At 40.5% G+C, this 20,778-nt stretch overlaps 1 protein-coding gene across 2 annotated transcripts in view; it reads right to left on the bottom strand.

Annotated features, from left to right (window-relative positions):
- Window positions 1-20,778, bottom strand: part of OCA2 (OCA2 melanosomal transmembrane protein) — a 215,456-nt gene that overhangs the window by 33,461 nt on the left and 161,217 nt on the right. For both annotated transcript variants that reach the window (XM_048495551.1, XM_048495550.1), the window contains exons 19-22: window positions 20,000-20,127; window positions 9,436-9,495; window positions 8,307-8,411; window positions 1,036-1,129 (exon numbers count right to left, since the gene is read on the bottom strand). In XM_048495551.1, coding sequence (XP_048351508.1) covers window positions 1,036-1,129; window positions 8,307-8,411; window positions 9,436-9,495; window positions 20,000-20,127 — 387 coding nt within the window. The remainder of the gene's footprint in view (window positions 1-1,035; window positions 1,130-8,306; window positions 8,412-9,435; window positions 9,496-19,999; window positions 20,128-20,778) is intronic.

The raw sequence follows: 20,778 nt of genomic DNA, 5'->3' as shown, positions 1-20,778 counted from the left end.
TTCTGGTCATTTGGCAATCATACTGGACCAACAAAGAGCTTATGCATCTCCCAGCAATTGCACTTGCAACATCTTTACCTAATTTTTAAGCAACACAGGTCACTTGAATATTTGCTGAATACAAAACAGAATAATCAGCATAAAGATGAATTTGAGGAGAGACCAGATGGCTGTTCTACATTGTTTTATAAATGGCAAATAAAACCACAACACTTTGTAGAACTTCTTGAATAATACAATTTTGCAAGGTGTAAATACTCTTATCAAAAACACTAAAAGCGAGACACAACAAGATTTTCCAGGAATAAATTTAATTTTAAAATTTGCACTCTTCAAGCTGAGGTTATTCATTCAGCTGGCTCTATGTAAATATTCTTAAGGTACCATCTATGCTCCTAGGCATGATTATGCCTTTAACAACTGCATGACAACTTAAGTCTTTGCTTATAGGACAGCTATTGCAAGAGAACCTAACCACAATAGCTTACATCGAATAGGTTTGTTGATATACTTGCAAAATAGTCTTGGATATTATCTTCAGTCTCACTATTGTATCATTTAATTTAAAACATTTATTAGCCAACTTTCTATCTTACACAATTCAAGAAATCTTACAATGTAAATGAAACAACAATTTAAAAAATGTAAGACTAAAATATTAGTAACATTTTTTCTTCAAGAAGATTTTAAGCTTTTGTTTTATATCAGTGGTTCCCCAAACCAAAGAATAAGCCTAAATATATCTGTTTGTGGCTTAGTTGTATCATTTGTTAATAATTTAACTCTAGCTGTTTATTAATCCAACAGTATGCTTCTAAGCAGGTCTACTCAGAATCCTGCTCGAAGCAGAGCTTACGCCCAGAAAATTGTTCTTTAAGAGACTACCAAAAAAAATTTTTAGACTGTTCTAATAGATACAGTTTAGGAAGTCTGTTACAAATGAAATCCACATGTTTTAGTATAGCACTTTCCAGTATAATTATTGATGTAGACTTTTAAAGGAGCCACTGAAATATATAAATTATTATCCCTTACCTCCAAGACAAGCACCCATGGCCAATGAAAAGACCAGGGGCTTCACAGGTAAGTTAACATCAGGGTCTTGACTCAGGTTGAGAAGTACAGGAATCTGTAAAAGCAAATTAATGGGAATAGAATAGAATCATACTATTGATCATTGTTTAAGCATTATAACCAGGTATAATAAAAACAATGGATGCATCAAAATTAATCTAATGTCTCACTTTGATGTATTTTAAAGGTCCAATGGATCCTTTTGAAGCTGATTCAAATATTCATAATGGCATGAAGTGCAGATTTTCTTTCTTTTTCTTTTTACAGAGTCTCTGTGAGGATTGAAGTTTGAACATTCTCTAACACCCAAACCCTTCTATTTGTGGAAAAAGTCAGGGTCCTTTATTTCTATTTTCTGGGATCTCAAAATTCAAACTTGCATGATGACTGGTTGCACCTAACTTTAGGAATATGCAATTCAGAAATATTCAGAACTCACCAAATGCAATGCCATATTTGGAGCCTTCAAATATTTCCAAAAACAAATGCCATAATTTTCAATATTTGGAATCCCATTGTGTTGAGCAAAAATGCACTCCTCTGTACATATAAAGCCTGGGACTCATTTACTTGATGGACCATCTCTCCTCACTTGAGCTCAATCAAATCCTACTGTTTTACCAACAAGAACAGCATTTGGTTCCATCTCTAAGGTCCCTTCCGCACATGCAGAATAATGCACTTTCAATCCACTTTCAATCCACTTTGAAGCTGGATTTTTACTGTGCAGAATAGCAAGATCCACTTTCAAACAATTGTGAAAGTGGATTGAATGTGCATTATTCTGCATGTGCAATAATGTTTTCTGAAGCATTTCGACCCTTTTGGAATGGGATGCCAAATGATCTAAGGGCTCTTCTCTTCCTTCTACAGTTTTTCCTAAAGTTCAAGGTGGAAATTTTCAGAAGAGCCTCTGACTGAACGGTGGGTTTATACTGGTTATTTTAGTGTAAGGCAATGCTTTCATTATTTATAGAGTATGTAATTTTAATTGTTGGAAATGACTTTGAATTTGAAGGAAAGTGATATAGACATATATTATACTAAACAAAACTATCTAAAAAAATCCTTAAAAAGAGCTGAGTCTCATAAAGCTGTCTAAAGCAAAGGAACAAAGAGACTTTCATCAGTCTCAGGAAGGCTATTCTATAGATTGGGGCTACCACAGAGAATGTATGCACACAGCCCATCACTATCCATGTTGCAAAAAAGTAAAGAGACCAGAGCAGGAACATAGGTAAGGGGGGGGTTCATGGGTTTAAACCCCCAATTACATGTCTGGGGGGCCTTCCCGCCCCAGCTGTGCCTCCCACTGGGCCCAGGCAACCGAGCAGCAGCGGCAGCACTGCAAAGGCGTCCGTCCTACTCCCAATGAGAGGCCAGTGCATGGGGGGGTGGGCACGCATACATGGGTGGGTGGGCGCACAGCAGAACTAAGGGAAGCCACCTGCACAGGCAGTCAGCATCACACACATGCAAGCCAGCTGGCTGGGGAAAGAAAGTCTCACATCTTGCGAGAGTTCCCAGGTTCAAAACCTGCTTCCCGAGAGGCAAGACTTTCTTTCCCTGGCTGGCTGGCTTGCAGCTTGCAAGCGTGTGATGCTGGCTGCCTGTGTGGGTGGCTTTCCTTAGTTCTGCTGCATGTGTGTGCACCTGCCCACGCGCCACCCACAGGGGTGGGTGGGGTGTAGCCCCGCCCTCCAAGCCCCGCCCCCTGAACCCACCCCATAAAAAAGCTATACCTATGTCACTGGACCAGAGACTGAATGTTGTTGGTCAGAAAGGTTTGAACAAAGAGAGATGATCAGGGTCCCAGGGTGAAGGCACCCAGAAACAAATGGGCAATCAGCGCAGCAATGTTTATATTGTCATCCTAAGGGTTGTATGCCTAACCACCACCCACAATCTGGCTGCTGTATTCTATACTAACAGTAATTTCCAAGTCATTAAAAAAACAGCCTTACAAACAGCACATCAAAGTAGTCAAGTCTCAAAGTTACTGAAACGTGGATGATAGTAGCCAGATCAAGTGCATCAAGACATTTTCCATGCCAAGCACAAGCACATTCACAAACCAAATGACCTCCGAAGTTCTGAACTGAGTCTACCAACAAGAGGATTCACTACATATACAGCTGGTTCTGTAACCTCCCCCCACCCAATCCAAAACCTCATTTCTACTGAGCAGCATTATTTTTGTATTATTAGGATCTAGGGTCAGTTCGTTCTTTCTCAACCACTGGACCACAGCTGCCATGTACCAGTTCAGTATCAAGGCCAGCACCTCCAAAGGCATATTGATAGATATGTAGTTGGTGCCATCAGCATATTGAATGAAGGTCTCAAAGCATCCAGGGGTCTCCCATAAATGTTAAAAAGGACAGGAAATAACAATGAATCCTGGCAAAGAACTCTGTATAAATTCCAGTTTGTAGATTCTTCGTCCCCAACACCACTTAACCTACATTTTTCTTTTATCTGTCTTTATAAGATCAAAAGGTGGGACAGGTTCAACACAGATAAGAGACTTGTCTTGATTGATTCCTATTATATAAAAGGAAACAGGTAAAGGAAATTGCAAGGAAGAGCCTAAGAGTATCATATGTCTTCTGGTTGATTTCATTAAATACGATTTTACTAAACAATATGGTAAGCCTAACAAAGCTATAACATAATCATTGAATGGAAGCAATAAATATACTTAATTTAAAGGGAGAACTCCATTTTAAAATGAGCTTGAATGCCCTGCTGTTATGATTTGTTCTTGTTAGAAAATTTACTTTTATATGAATTTATCAACTTCTGTTCATCTGACAAACTGACTTTCCTTTGAGTCACAAAGCTCTGTGTTCTCTGCTCCATAAGGTCACACTGTAATTATATGGGAACTTTATCAGTAGACTGTTAGTTTTGTCTGGCACTAGTCTTTAATGCCTCTCCCTTCTGCAGTAACAACACTGTAGATTCGGCATTATGAGTTTATATTTGTCTTCTATCTCATTTTCTCCATTTAAAAACAATGCAAAAATCATATAGTTACACTATCTTAGTATAGCCGTTTCTACCTTGCAACCATTCAGGTGAAATACAGCCACAATCTGAAACTGCAGGTTCCTCCTTTGCTAGTATGTAATCATTATTCAGAACTGAAGTGGAAATGTAGAAAAACAGAAAAGGAGGGAAGCACACACATACCCTCATACCACTTATCGAAAGAATGCATACTGTGTACTGCTGGCGCAATGCTTTCTTACACAGAATTAAAAAGAAAGCATGGAACGTTAATTTATTATTACTCAATTGCGAGACCTTAATAATGAAAGGGAAGGGAAACAGATGGCTCAGCATGTGTTGTTCTTACAACAGTGTTCCATTACAATGAAGAATGTGTTGAAAATAAAATTTTGTCACCTAACATTTTTAGGGCAACACTATTAAGCTTTTACTGTTAAGAGTCCATAATTTTAAATGAATTAATAAGATATTTAAGCTAAGTTCAGGGCCCCTCCAGAATTAAAAAATATTCAAGTAGAAATCTCAGAAAACATTCAAGAAATTGTTTAAATACATATGATAACATTTCATAACTTAAAATGCCAGTTGTAAAAGTAGAAGTTGTAAATATAGAAGCACAAGAGGCAGCTTAGTAACTGGGGGGAGGCTTGTGAGGTCATGGTGGCATGAAATGCAGCCCAGTGCAGCAGAGGGAGGCAGTTTTTTTTACTATTGTTGTACTGTTGTCTATGCCAATAAAGGCTTGCTTGATTAAAGACTCCAATTACCATTTGAATAGGTGTAACCTCTGTTAACCTTGTTCTGATCTACAATGCTTTCTATTTCAATTTGAATTCTATTTGAACCAATCCCTTATTCTAACCTATAGTACAGAGCAAGGCAGACTTTATAATTCTGGGAGCTGCTTTCTTAAAGAGTCTTGGGAGTTAAAAGGTAAAGGTGGTCCCTGTGCAAGCCCTGGGTCATTACAGACCCATCCGATGAAATATCACAATGGCCCTTTACACATGGGCGAATTAACCCAGGATAATACCAGTAAAAAAACCATTTCGGGGGGGGGGGGGATTTGCATGGCTCCCTCCCCTAAAACAAGGTTGCCCTGCGTTCCCTCCCAAAACAGGTTATTTAAGAATCTTGCTATTCATGATTCTTTTATTTTAATGCGTTTGATAGTTGTGTGTGAGCGAGCAGTTGCCCCAGGAAGCTTTTCTAAGCCATGCTTCCCGGTTTTTAAAGTCCCTGCCTAGTGGCTGTGAAGCCACATAGGATTGCAGGGACGTCTTGCGCCAGCATCAGACGTCAGCATGGCTGTGAGGGGCATGCCTGCCCCCCCCCCCGTGGTTATGCAGCATGGGATGTGAAAATCTTTTTAAAAGCTGCACCTCCATGCAAAGACACATCAGTGACCCACGTTAGTTCCGGGGCCACCCATATGGAGTGGAGGCATGTGAATCGGGCTAATGTACCCTGCCTGCACCCCGCTTTGTTTTGGCTGTGAGGAAAGGGCCAATGTTTACCAGTTACAAAATGGCAGCTCCATGGGTAGAGCCAATCACAAGATGGCAGCTTGTACAAAAAATGCAGTGTTTCAGAACTGAGCTGCAGTGTTTGGGTGGGGAAATCATTCCTCTGCTGCTGTTTTCCCAAGCAATCTACCACTATTTCCCCAAACTGTAATTTGACCTGAATGGGAATAAATATACTGGTATTTCTATATTTTCCCTGAAAGAGGCAAATAATAACTTCTATGCAATGGAGGAAATGTCAATACATGTACTTAATTTAAATGGAGAACTCTGTCAGCCAAATGATTGGTAGTCTTGCTCCTTTACTGAGGCTAGAAACTTCATTTTTTATTTTAGAACATTGGTAAATCAAAGGAGCAACCCTTTTACTGCCTTACCTTTCATTATATTCTATGGAAGTTCTGCTCAAGACCCTATTTCTCTACCATTTTATCCTCAGGCATAAGCACTGCCCTCTGGATCATTCCCGTAGCTTACCCTGTTACAGACTCGGGTGCAGTTAGAGCTTGCTAAGGCTCAATTTCTGGATCATCAGTCTTGAGTTAAACAGACCCAGCTCACCAGATTGAGAGTAAGTAAATTTCTCCTCTTTTATTGGACTTGGACTTTTCAATTCTTTTTCGTCAGAACCCTTTTAAAAATTTCCCCATACTCTTCCTCTTCCTCCTTGCCATTTCTCAGTGCAGACATCTTGCTTAGCTAGAAACTTGGCATTTCCTTTTTTTGAGCACGGGGTTAAACTAGATTGCCTGCATGGCCCCTTCCAACTCTACAATTCTATTAAAGAGTGCTGTCATTTTCTTGTCCAAAACAAAGATGCATGTGTCGCCTCCCCTGTATGAGGAGAGACACTCCCATGATATCTTCAAAGGACAGGATAAGAAAGGAATTACAGCAGCACTGGAGGAAAGACAGAGAGCTACTTTTAATTGCTTGGAGAGTGACTCATCACTCCTGAGTGGCTTTCTGCCCATTTCTGCATGAGTAACTATTGGCAGCTCAAACATTATTGACATTGGCCAGAGGGATTCTAACACTAATTCCTATTTTTAAAAAGAAACCCTAAAACAATTATAGTGTAAATAATAAAAGTGGGAATTTTGTGGCTTTTTGAATGGGCTTTAGACAGACATTGTCCAAAGTCCATGATTAAAAGTATTAAAGTCCGTAAAAAACACAGTAGTACTATAGGACATTGTATAGAAAATTGATAACAAGCACCACTTTTCTAGACCTGTTCTTTAAAAAATTTTCAAATTGATCCAATTCTGGGTGGATATCCCAAACCCAAGTCAGGAGTCTACACATGCCTAAGGATACACTTGAAGGGAGCACATATGGTAACAAAATATTTTGAGGTACCCTAGAAGAGAAGAAGACAATTTTGGATTTATATTCCACCTTTCCCTCCTGTAAGGAGACTAAAGTGGCTTATAAGCTCCTTTGTCTTCCTCTCACCCCCCCCCCCCGCCAACAGATACCTTGAGAGGTAGGTGGGGCCGAGAGAGTTCTGAAGAACTGTGACTAGCCCAAGGTCACCCAGCAGGAATGTAGGAGTGTGGAAACACATCTGGTTCACTAGATAAGCCTCCGCCACTCAGGTGGAGGAGTAGGGAATCAAACCCGGTTCTCCAGATTAGAATCCACCTGCTCCTAACCACTAAACCACAAAAAGCATGAAGGTTATACCTAAATCAATGATGGTAACTGTGCCTTTTGAAGAGCTAGATTTGAGCCCAGTAGCACTTTAGAGATCAACAAGAATTTTGGAGTACAGGCTTTTGAGACTCAAAGTTCCCTTCATCAGACTCCTCATAGCTTATACCCCAAAAATCCTACTGGTCTCTAAGGTACTCTGGACTCAAATCTAACTCTCCTACTGTAAACCAAACATGGTTACCCTTCTGTTTCTTCCAAGCAGAGGATAGGGATTTCTCAATAACAAAGCAACTGTAGGAGGTCTGAAAGAACAAGTATACAAACAAATACAAATACAAATACAAAACCTTTAATGGCATATAAAGAGTGGTAAAATACAAATTATGTTAAAACCTATTGACTAAAATTTACACAAAGGTTTCACTCTTGATCCAAGTGCCTTTGTTAAAAACCTGGCAACTGATTCAGTAGTGTGGGGATGATGGTCACTAAGCAAGTATGAAACTATTTCCTTGTCTGATCTCACTGAAAATTTCTTCAAGATGGCCTCGAGAAAAAGCAACCGATAGACTGCCAAATCTTTACAATGAAGGAGCACGTGTTCAGTTGTTTCGGGTAGGCCAGCTGCACAGGAACAAGTCCTGTTCTCCTGTGGGATGCCATGATATCTGCCTCTTGTTTGGGCAGTCGGTAGCACATTAAGCCGAGCAAGCATAAAATATCTACGGAGATGTGGATTGATTAAATTACTCATATATTTAGCCATAAAACCCGGCAATGGTGGTGAAATGCCATAAAATGTGGGAGAACAAGTTCTGCAGGCTCCAGCTGTGAGAAGCTGCCCTTCAATGTCAAGAGTACATTGTTTCAAAACTCCGAAAGCCTGTCTTTCGTCCATCAGTAGGAGTTGGTCAAAAGATACACCTATGTTGTTGGAACAAGTAAGCCTTTCGGTGGCCAGGATTATTCCAGTACAGTGGAGTTACCCTTTTTTTATTCATAACTAAAGAAAACAACAGCACAGCAACTTACCATTGTAGCAGTGAATGGAATATTGTCAATTAGAGATGATGCTAGAGCAGAGACCCAGAGTACTAAAATGATAGCAACTGTCAAGCGTTGGTCCTCAGGCACCACCTAAAATTAAAAATAAATAAATAAAAGTACTCTGTCCTGGAAGCTATTCTTTTTGCAAATAAAATTACTGTGACGATTGAGTGAAAACTGTATGGATTCTCCATATTTACACACAATTAATCCTTTTTATTTGCAAAAATAATAAAAAACAAAATATTTAAAAATCACAACACCAACTGTGCAAGTACTTAGTAAAATTGAATCAAAACAAAACTATTGTCGCCTGATTATTAATTAATGTTGTGAACTGAATCAGTGGCCCTTCACAATATAAGGCTCAGGGCTGAGAAAGTAGCCCTGGTGACTGTTATTTCTGGGTTCTTGTCAGGTAGTAAAAAAAACAAGTTATTTGGTTGTAATCTTGAGATCATCTTGCAGAAATTATGAGATTCAATTGTCGTGATTATATTTCAGTACACAGAAATAATTGTATGTAGCATGGGCAGTTTATAATAACTGCTAAACACATTTTCAGTTTAACAGCAAAAATAAAATACGAATCCCAAATCTCTCCTCCTTAGCCACCTTAAAATGACACTTGCCAATTCAGACTCCTTCAAAAGCCCTGACAAGCAGTATGTATGCATAGGATTGTATTGTATATTTTGTTAGACTCTAAATGCATTAACTGTTAGTGTGAGCACTGAGAAAACTGTAGCACTGAATCCAGTTTTGAACTGGATGCTGTTGATTCAAATCTTAGCTGAACCTGAAGTTCATTGAATGATCTTAAGCAAGTCACTCCAGATCAGATCTCTGGAGAGAAAGAAAATAATCTAATTAAATTTAGTTAAAGACCTAATTTATTTGACTATGTTGAGGATGTAATATCCTCGGGCCCTTACTGTTTTACCATGGTAAATGGACAGTTATATAGTTTTCGTTCCTGGGAGTACATATTTATTGCTTAATCTAAAAAAAAAAGACTAAACTTTTTTATAGTATGAACCCATTTTAAATACCACATATAAGTAGGCAATGTAGAAATTCCTGAGTGAGGAACTTTGATTGTTTAAAAACATACCTTGATTAACAAAGCAGTCTGTTCTCCTATATATTCTATTAGGTGAAGGTGTGCCAAAGCCTAAAAAAAGTTTAGTTACAATAAGTCAAATATATCAAATATATATACACAGTTAAAATGTTCAAACAAAAAATATCCCCTACGGACACCATTTTATTTTCCAGCTTATTCTTTTAGAGATAAATTGGTTCACTGAAAGGGATAAATTTTCATATTTCATATGTGAAAATAAACCTTACAAATCTGTATCTCCTTACAAGGGGCCTGTTTCCATTATCCTGGATCCATATTTTATCAAACTGCTGGGTTTAAAAAAAACAACTAAGAGGACACAGAGTACTAAACCAGATTCTCAGCTGGGGTCACAAAGAAGGATGTTCTCTTCAAGTCTTTTTCTGCTCCCACAGTAGTAGCCATTGACAATACAAGGTCACATATCTGAATCAGACTCTGATAGATTGGCAAATTTCCCAGTGGGAGCCTGCAGGAAAGAAAGATGTTTATCTGACAAAGTTGCTGAGCTGCATAAGGACTGATGATTGCCAGAGCCCCCCATGTCAAGAAGAACTGCAGAGAACTTAAAGTGAATGGACTCAAATTGCATACTTTGCCTTGGAATCTCTAAGAGAAAACAACTTGAGTGAAGAAGGTCCAATGTATGTCTCTGTGATTTGACATAACCCCATCCATGCCATGCTCAACTTTTACTAACAGCTTCTTCAGAACCTTGATTAAAGGCGGGGGGGGGGGGGGATGTTGCCTCAAAATAAATAAATAAAATACATGTCCAGTAGGCTGAAGGGTTGCAAGATCTGGCTTACAGCCAGAACACAAGAATCGGCTAAAGCAAGAAGTCTGTTGGACAGGGACACAGTATGAATCACATGTTGGGAAAACGTAAATATAACTTAACAATAAACAAAGGATAAGTCTATTTTTGCTTGAGTTTCATCTCATAACAAGCTGCATTTCAGAATGGTAGGAGTCTAAAAATAGTTCACAGGTGATAGAGAGCAAAGCAGTCAACTAAAATTCTGGTTTTGAGCATAAATAATAAATTATAAGATCAGGTTGATGATAAAGTAGGAGGAAATTTAAAAACACTTCTGGAATAATCTTAGCTATCACAGTTCACAGAAGGGAGAACTCCTGCCAAGGCATTACCCATCTCACCCAGAACAATGTCACCAAAAAATGTCAAATCACTGGGAAAGTTCCTGAGACCAGTAGTCACTGTAGGAAATACATTTATTGGGCATTGCTGCACTGGAAACCACATTTTATCAAAAATGTATTAATGCCAGTATATTATGCTCTTTCATAGCAGCACTCTAAAGTCTAAAAACCAATTATTTTGTAGGAAAAAATATATTGTTCCAAATCATGGCTTGAGTCAGAGAAAACTATGGGGAGTAACTATATTTACAGCTTATTCTAGTTACATATGAGCTTCAGTAAACCTACCATGTCCTTTTTGGCTTTTCTCCAATATATCTGCCTAAGCCAGGGGAGCTAAAGTTTGCCATAGGGTTCACTTTGGAACCGGAAACATTTTTCTCCTGGCCAAGTTTTGATATAGGAAAACAGCTGGGCCTGGGAAAAATGCTGAAAGACAGATGATGAGGGCTGGATTCAGTTTCCCCCACCCAAATGCTTGACTTTTTAAAAAAGCAAAAAAAAAAAACCCTTTAAAAACTCCTCCCTGCTTGAGGATCCCAGCAAAGAAAGGAAAAAACTCAATATCCTACCAATTCCTGACTGTTTGTACCCACTGCACAATAGACACTTCCTACATGTTTGAAATTTGTGTGGAAGGATAGCTTGGCTAGGGAGCTACAATCCTTGAATATTTTATTGCCACTGGGTAAATGGTGTAAGTATAAATGTGTTTACCACTACTATAATGACCTCTAAGTCCTTTAATAAAGAATTGAGTTCAGCTTTTTAAAATACGACCTGATCTCAAACTCATTTTTATTTTATTTTTTACATATCTCTTGTTAGGAGAGGAGTATGGATTCCTGTAGAGTGTTCATCTTCTATTGCCAATGCAAGGACTGAAAGAAGGCAAAGTTAACCTTTCTCTACTATCAGTTCTCTCATGGATGAAATGTGGGTGGGAGAGTTAAGCTCAACAAGCATTTTAAATTAATCTTTCCCCTTAACTAGGCTTCACAACAGGAAGGAAGCAAAGGCAGAAAGAGATGGAGAAGAGGGGAGGATGAACTACAATGAAGAATTGCCAAACAAGTACTGGAAGGGTTAAGCACCTCTCCTACCAATCTATGAAATCTTCCTCTGTAAGTTCCAATGTCTCTCTCCTTACATCAATTCAGCAAGTGGGGTTTTCTTAATACCACACAAGAGTAAAAGAAGATAAAGTGGAGTAAGTCACTGAAAGGGAGTACTAATGAGGAAGGATTCTACAGGATGTTCTTCATAGAGACTGCAGAGCACTACTACAAAGTTCCTACATAACTGTGTTTGATAAATAAAAGAGCAATATAACAAGATATACAAAAAGAAACAGTATTCTGGTAATTAAAAATATAAAATTTTCAGTTTGGCAAAGATTAAAAGAAGAAGTGTTCTGAACTCCTTGTTGTTTCAAAGATTCCTATTGCATAAAGCTACTGCAAAGCAACATCCGGTTACTCGATGCAGAGCCTCTCCTCTCTTGATGGTCTGTCCTCCTTTCTATGACTTGCCTCTCAGGTTCTCGTTATGAGGAGCAGAAGCAACCAGTGGAGCTCATTGAAAAGTGCATTCCAGTAGTACTATTACCCACTCGCAATTCTGTTTTCTTTTATTTATGAGATTAATCTATAGCCAGTGTTTCTTATCCCTAAAATCTATTTTGCAAGCCAGACATAAAATCAAGTAAATAACATTCACTAAGACAGGTGAATCTGAGCAAGCCATTCTTTGAAGTTCAAACAGAATCTGTAGTCATGCTGCACTGACTCCAGTTTAGTTGAGCTACTATCACTGGGAACAGTATTATATTTATCCCAAGCATCAATGTCCTAATGCCCCAGGTAGAAAATGGTTATGCAAGTTAGGCCATTTCCCCACTGAGAAATTTAAGCCAGATACAACCAGGTTTCAAAAGAAACAGCACCTTTTCATCGCGGTTTCTCCCTCCCCACTGCAGCATGTGTCTAGTGAAAGACCTCGATGTCTATCACGGATTCAAGAAATGTAACAATCCCCACAAACACGGAATATGCTAGGCGGGTCTGTTCTTCCTCATCCTGATTGGCTATTGTGTTGTGTTGGGGTGGGAACTTTTTAAAAACTTTTTTTTCACGCAGCTACATTACTAGGTAGATGCGTAGACAGAATTTCCCCACCTTCTGATTAGCTATTGTGCTGGAGTGCGAACACTACTCTACCCCAATTGAAAATTCATGTTATTCTTCTCGTTTTTATGCTCGAACGTAGCCACACATAAACAATTTATCAAAATCATTATACCGTAGCTTCCTATTTATGTTCCTTTGTAGCCACGCCCGGCATGGCACAAAAAAGGCTATGCACACTCTGTGCACAGCCCACTGCACTCTGATTGGCTGGAAGGTTTGAAGGGCAAGAAGAATAAGTTGTGTCTGTCCCATTTCTCCCCACCAATCCAGCTTTGGAGCATGATTAGGAAAAAAGGTGCACTTCAACACAGGTTCTAAAAAAACAAGGGATAAGGGGGGAGTGCATGCCAGAACCGGGATGAATCCATGTTCGGCACTTAAGCAGTGGGGAGTTCTTGCTGAAACCGTGCCTTTTCGCGTGAGCATCACGCAATTAATTGACCATGGGGAATCGACCTTATTTAAGTTTCTTATCCCACGTTCTAGCATAAGCTTCTAACTGTGCCATCCTACACAATCAGTGGGATTAGATGAACTAATTCTGTTTAGGATTACACTGTAAGACAGCTAAAAGCAAAAGTTAAACAAGCATTAAAAACCATCTCTTAAAACAAACAGTCTTCATGCCTACCACTTAGTCAAGGTCCTACATCCATCTATATATATAAAAATCTATCAGTGCGTTTTTCTGCTGACAGGTAATCACCCAAACTACTGGACCGATTGCTTTGAAATTTTCACACAACGTCGCATTCGCATGTGGCCAGGTTTCCATACTGTTTCCACACCTCCTGTTGTGTACATGTCACAACTGTGCCAGTTATTGTGCACATGCCACACCTGTGACAGTTAGAACCACAGTTCTGTTCCGCAACAGCGCCATCTGCTGGCTGTCAAAGCAACACCCTCTGATACAAGGGAAACAACCATGCCTTCCTTGAAAACCGCTGCCATCTGGAGTGAAAAAGATGAGGTCCGCCATCTGGACATGGCCCACCCACCCTAGCGGAGGAAGGGGAAGGTGAGGGAGGGTCTGGGGGTTTGCTGACCAAACGCTCTGAAATTTGAACACAATGTAACTCATGCCTCCCAGCGTGTTTTAAGCTAGGTAATTCGCCTGCAAGGGAAGGGAGTGAAAGAGACAGGGTCCGCCACCTGGACTTGGCCCACCCACCCTAGCAGAGAAAGGGGAATGTTAGGGAGGGACGGAGTGGGGTGCCATGCAAGGGAACGAGAGAGAGGGAGGGGAGTGAGGGGCCCCTTGCCCCTCCCCTCCCTTGCAAGCACTGTGCAATGACACATGTTTGAACCATTTGCTTCCCCTTTTCTTTCTTTTCCACTTTACCAGGCTGAGCCACAGCAATGTGTGGCAAGGCCCGCTAGTTATATACGAGATTTTAAAATGCTGTTTAAAAATATGTATGCTTGTCTAGGATAAGGCTGGCTAATGTGTTTTCATTATGCAAAAATCCTCCAGTCGAGATGCTCAGAAGGGTAAAGCTAATGCATACTCCAGCTTAATCACTATGTTGGAGGATGCAACACTTCCACTGATCAAGGCTGCATTGCCTTTCTCTGCCATGATTTTCCCACAAGGCCTCCAACTGGAGAAAAAAGAGGTTGGTAGCATTAATAGTAGCCCCACTATCTTCATCACCTCATTATTTTTCATACTCTCCACTCTTACACATTGAGCAGGTATAATCCATTCTCCCTGGCTGCTGCAGATCCACCTTGCTTGCTCCTTTCTTCTACCTGCTCACATACCTTTCTTCTACCTGTTCACCTGTATCTCAGCTGCAATTGTCTCCTTGGTTGGTCCTTTCCTGCCCTGACTATTCTGGGTGCATTCTGGCCTGTTTGCTGCAGCTGCCAGTTGTGTATGGTCTTCTCAGCCAAGGCAGGTTGTCTCTGGGGCAAATCCCTTGGCAGGACAGAGGGGCCAGTTTTGCAATCCTTTGAGCATGAAAGGCTAACTCATCCATTGAAATTTGCAAGGAACCTTAGATGATCAAGAGCTATTAGGTTTTGTCTAATAAGACTAAAACATCTACACATCCATTACAAATATAGCTTTGCATTTCATCCTTGTATATTTATTCTTATTTTCAGTAGAAGTCTATTTGTGCAGTCAGGGAATGAATCTTTGTTTTTTATTCACTGCATGTTAAATCATGTCTGGGAGTCAATAAGTTACAAGATTGTAATTTATCTACTATAAAAATGCCCAAAGAGTTTTTCTTTATAGTTATGTCAACCAGCAGAAAAAGTTATATCATCCAGAGGAAAAGGGTAGTTATTGGTAGTTATTCTAAGTTCAGTTTTAGAGATTAAGCATACATATAATCATCAGTTTGCATTTGTATGTCTGACTATGTTCAATTCCATTTGATAAAAGAAAAGTCATGTCCAAAACTCAGAGCCCCCCCACCGAAGATCTCCCCCACATTAAACATTTCCCCCTAGAAACAGAGAACACTGCAAGAAGCTAATCATTTTAAGCAGCAGTAGCAACAGACTAAAGGGGCATTAAATGACAAAATACCTTTCAGCTTATTTTTTGACAGTGACATCACAACATACTAAAAACTGCTCAGCTGAACTTAAAGCAGTATATGAAAATACCAGCTCATTACATTCCATACTTAGAAACTGTCTTTAAGCCATCGTTAATAAATGTCAGGATGTCTGGGCTAAAAACTGAAGATCACCATCAGAAGCAGCTCTGTGGCTCCAGTATTCCCGAAGTAAAGTGATAACAGAGCAAAATTTCTAAGGATCATTAATGGTCCATTCTGCACAGCACAAATAAGACATCCTGAGGAGGCAATAAAAGGGTGTCTTGGGAAGGAACACTGGACAGCTTTTCCCCAAGGCATTGTCAGGACATCTTATATCAGACCAAGCCATCTTATTTTGAAGATACTATAAGGTGCACTTTTCCCCCCTCAAGTCACCTGCAAGACATCCCCTGCCTGGCTGTGCAAAGCTCAGGAGACATTTTATGTTTCTTGCCCAATCATTAAGCTCACTGATCAGTTTGCTCCTCAGTTTGCGCTTGACATTTTGTGTGCGATGAGGTGACTCTGCCTGCCTCCATTAGCTGAAGGTTGCCCCAGGATGTTTGCTTTTGATTAGGTGTCTGCAAAAAAATCAGACATGTTATGAGAACCTTAGCCACTCAGAATACTGCTCTACCATGTGCTCAAAAGCATTAAGTAGACCTGTCCATTGCAGTCTCAATGCTTTTCAATGGGCGGTAGACCAGTCCTCTAAGCTGCCAAGATTCTCATAGGCCCTTTACACATGGGCCAATAAACATGGGTGAAAGGCAGGTTACACAAACCCCTCCTCGCCCCAGCCTGTCAACATGGCTGGTTTTCCCATGGACAGCCAGCCATGTAAATGGGGCACACATCCTCGCATGGAGGTGTTGGTTTCTGAGGAATCCCTGCCTCCCTCCCAGAGCCATGAAACTGCCCTTTGTCCCTGCGTGGCTCAGCAGATGGGAGCCGGGGACTATGATTCTCTGGTTGGATCACAGCCTCCTAACATGCCTCACAGTCCCGACCATTCGCTCGGCTGTGAGGCGCATTAAAACAAAGGAATCTTACATGACACGATTCTTGAAAACCCCGGATTGGGGGGGAACACAGAGTGGACTCATTTAGAAGCGGGATCTGTGCAAAGTCCCCCCCCCACCTGAGTTTTATCCTGCCCTTAACCTGTATGTATTGGCCCATGCAGAAAGGGCCAGAGCATGTCTGTGTTTCCTCGCAGACACTTCATAAAAATAGGAAAATGATATATTGCTGGAATTGGCAGGATGAGGTGAGTACAACTATGTACTTTTTGGGCTGAAAAGGCCAGGATCAGAGCCTGCAGAGTAAACATCCTGGGGCAACCTTCAGCAGCACACAAAATGTCAGGCACAAGCTGAGGAGGAAACTGACCTGAGAGCTTAACGGTAGGGTGGGGGAAAGGCTCTTTTCTCCTCTGATGCCTGTACTGTCCAGAGAAAAAAGAAGAAGTAATGTCTTTTTAAAACATTTCCATTACCCAAAATAGTGGGAGGCTCTCCGTTTTAGATTGGGAATTAGTGAGATCAGCAAAAGGCCAGGCAAGCTTAAGATCTTGGTTGGCTATGTTTTACAGAAGTCAGCCTTTGCAAGAAATTCCACAGGAGAGCGACTACATTTGAACAATTTTTAATGGGATAATATGTGTATACAAACACATAATAAAACAGAAGAACACACAGTCCTAGGATATAAAGCAGTTGTGAGTGGATAGGTCTGGAACAGATGAGGGAACTGGGGAATACGGATTATAGTCGCCTGACCTTGAAATGGAATGGTCTAATGAACAGAACTGAATGACCTGTGCTTAGGTCTTGTAGAAGATCAATGTGTTGTGGAATAGTATCACAGACAGAGAGTATCCAGAGATATTGAACAATGACTACTGGGAGAGGGGGCTTCTTACAGGAAAAAGGGACCTTCAGGATTATACAGTGGCCCTTAATTTCCCAAGACAAAGAGAAGTCCTGCCTTTCCGGGAAAACAGAAGAGACAGATATCAATCATAATGGTTGGGTTGTCAATCTAATGGGTTGAGAATTAATATTCAGTACAGAAGAAACTGGAAGTCTCTATGAAATTACTTTATGAGTTGGTAAATTGTTGTCTTTGTAAATATTTTGGATTTTGATTTTAAAGTACAAATTTAAAAAATGCCAGTTTTTTAAAAAGAGCATTCCAGGCTACTGAATCCTTCTCCCGTCATCCTTCCCTCCCAGCAAGAATCTGGATTGTGTAAAAAAAAAAGAAAGAAAATATTTACAGGTTGCTCCCAGACAGGGATGAAAAATGTGCCTGTCCCATAGCTGCAGCAAGGAGATCCAGGAAATGGCAGATTAATATACAAATATACTGTCATATTTTCACAGAAAAGAGTATAGTTCAGGAAAGGGTGGGAATTCCCATGTTGCTCACTGTTATTTCTCCTCTGCCACAACTTCCCTTTCTCTTGGACTCCCACAGCATGGACCCCTTCCCTTTCCTTCTTTTTTTAACTATGTCACACTGCAGCAGCAGGGTTGCTTTCAGAAGAGGGCAACTTCAGCCCCCAACTCTCCTTTCCTGCCACCTCTGAACAATAATTTGATGTCACTTCCAGGGGAAACATTAGTTGTTTCCACAAATTGCTGAAACTCTGTGGTTTTATCATAGAATTTTTAGTGAATCCTAAAGAAGACTGACATCCCATCTGGGCATTTCCTGGGGGAAGGGGGTGCCATTTTGCAAAACAGACTTTAGCTGTATCCCGTCTCCACAACGTCCACTTCCCCTGCAGTCATTCTGCAGATTCCCCATTGAGCTGGAGAACAACTGATTTTCTTTTATTCCAGCTTAAAAGGTGTTTTATTATGCTATAACAGACTAACACAAGTACCCCTGTGTAATTAAAGGAGAAAACTCTGGGAATATCATGAATCATGCAGTTAATGAACATGTCCTATGGGGACTTCCTTTAATGCGAGGGCTTCTTGCATACCTTACTGGGCAAAAATTTTGTGCAACTTGTGGTGACAGCCACAAACTTACTTTTACGTGAGTCAAGTTGCAACTGACTTATGGCAAAGAGTGGCTGTGAATCAGTGTGGCCGCAGTTGCTGCTCAGGATGGGCGGGAAGGAGTACCCAGGTTCAGCCCTGGTAGGGGCAAAAGTGGGCTGTTATCCATGCCATGGCAGGGCAAACAGGTGTCGTGGTGCTTACTCCACAATGTCATCAGGAAAGGAGGCTGATCTGAACTCATAAAGGTCCTGGCCAGCCTTTGTGCTGGTCATGTGCTTGGGCCAGCCAGCAACAAACTTACTTTTACATGAGTCAAGTTGCAACTGACTTATGGCAACTCTGTAGGGTTTTGAAAGCAAAAGAGGTGGTTTTCCATTGCCTTTCTCTGTATAGTAACCTAGAATTGGGGGGGGGGGTTTCTCCCATTCAAACATCAAACAGGGATTATTCTGCTTAGTTTCCAAGATCTGAAAGATCAGGCTGGCCTGGTTCATCCAGGTCAGATCCATTTTTATTTAGGTGAGCCAAATTCTCTCAAACAGCATATGAAGACAAAGGCAGTTGAATGCCTGGACCCGTGGTGGCAAACCGTTGGCACTCCAGATGTTATGGACTACAATTCCCATCATCCCCTGCCAGCCTGGCCAATTGGGAATTGTAGTCCATAACATCTGGAGTCCCAAAGGTTCGCCACCACTGGCCTGGACTAATCAAATCCATGCCATCCAGTTTTACTCCTTTTGAGTAAAATTATTTTCCAGTTTTAAAAATTTAAGGATCTCCCACTTTAAGACTTACAGACAGAACTTCAGACAGGACTGATACATGGCCTCCACATTTTTAAAAAGAGATCTGATTTTTATTACATTTCTATTTTGTGCTGGCTTGTTTTGGTTGTTTTCTTCTTTTTGCACAATAATTCAGAAAAAGAGGCTGTTTTTTTCTTAGACTTTCTTTCTTTTAAGAAGTCAGTAAAAGCTAGAGAAGCAGAAAAAATTGACTGAGCTGCAGGCTTTCTACCAATTCAGAAGTAGTAGCTCCTGGCAATAGGGAAGCAAAGCATTCCTTTGGGCTTTCCATATCTGTAAATCACAGCTGTGACTTCCCTCATTGGCTACAACAAAACAGAGGCAAAACAGGTCTGTTTCCAGTGTATAAATCAGGTAGAAAACTATCTGTACCAGAAGTTAGGCTTCTGTTTCTGGATCTAGGGGGGAAAATGAGACATCTGGGCCAGATAACAGGCAGATTCCAGATAAAACAGCCACCCTAAGTACTGGGTAGATTCAAATAGGGTTGCCAACAATGGCTGGTTGGGTTTTGGGAGGCACCTCAGTGGGTTCACCCTCCAAAGCACCCATGTTCTCCAGCAAAACTGATCTCTTTTTTTGATCAACTGAACTATTCTGGACATCAGTCTGGGAGATCTCCAGACTCCCCTACCCCACCCCCCCAAGGTTGGAAACCTAGTTAGTGCATGCCAACAAAATATCTCTTTGAGTCTACAACTGAGTGTGTGCAAAGGCTTCCGAACTCATCCATACAACTAATCTTGAGTCTTGGTTAAAATTACCAAAATCAAGAATGTAACACTTTAATATTTTCCCCTCATTCTCCTTACCTCCATTAAAACAAACAATGCAGCAAAAAAAAGGAGTGTTGCCCATTCCACTCTGTTCAGAATCATCTCAAAATCATGGATGTTGGCTAATACGAGAAGCCATACAGCTCCCAACATAGCAATCCACCCTGCATAAAAGGAGGAAAAAGCAGCATCAGCATAGCCTTGTATACTTTAAACACACATTTGCATTTTGACACTTGCTCATTACCTACATTATAAATGCTTAGAAACAATATCAATCTAGGCTAGATACAATATTTTCCGACAAGGTTTTGGTGGCTTTAATAGCTAAACATGCAATAGGTGGAAGTTCACCCATCCTTGAGGGGAAAAGTGCACCTGCTGAATGTCTGCCTACCACGGGCTATCGGAACATGAAAAAAGCAGCAGCCCTACATTTGTTTTAATTCTGTATTTCACCCAGCATGAAATCACTGTCAGTGTCTGCACTGGAGCAAGTGAAGCAAGAGAAGGCAAACCGAGCAGCTTGGGATAAATTGAACATCTCGAGGGAAGCATCTTTATCCTGAAAAGTTTGGTTCACAAATAAAAACTCCAACTGTGCAGAATATATATGGAACAGAAAACTTTGTGGTGAAACAGCTGCCTTTAATAAACAGTGTTAAGTCCACATAATAATTCCAAGTCTGCATCCAGCTGGATAAAAAGATAGCATGGCTATCTTGCACATGTTAGGTAGTATATAACATATTTCTTGTCTTCAAAGATCTTGTATTCCCCAAAAATTGTCCTCAGACTTGCTGAAAAGAGTCTAG

This window comes from Sphaerodactylus townsendi, linkage group LG04, assembly GCF_021028975.2.
Source record: "Sphaerodactylus townsendi isolate TG3544 linkage group LG04, MPM_Stown_v2.3, whole genome shotgun sequence".
NCBI lineage: Eukaryota > Metazoa > Chordata > Lepidosauria > Squamata > Sphaerodactylidae > Sphaerodactylus > Sphaerodactylus townsendi.
The sequence above is the reverse complement of the archived record's forward strand: the minus strand, read 5'-3'. Positions and strand labels throughout refer to the sequence as shown.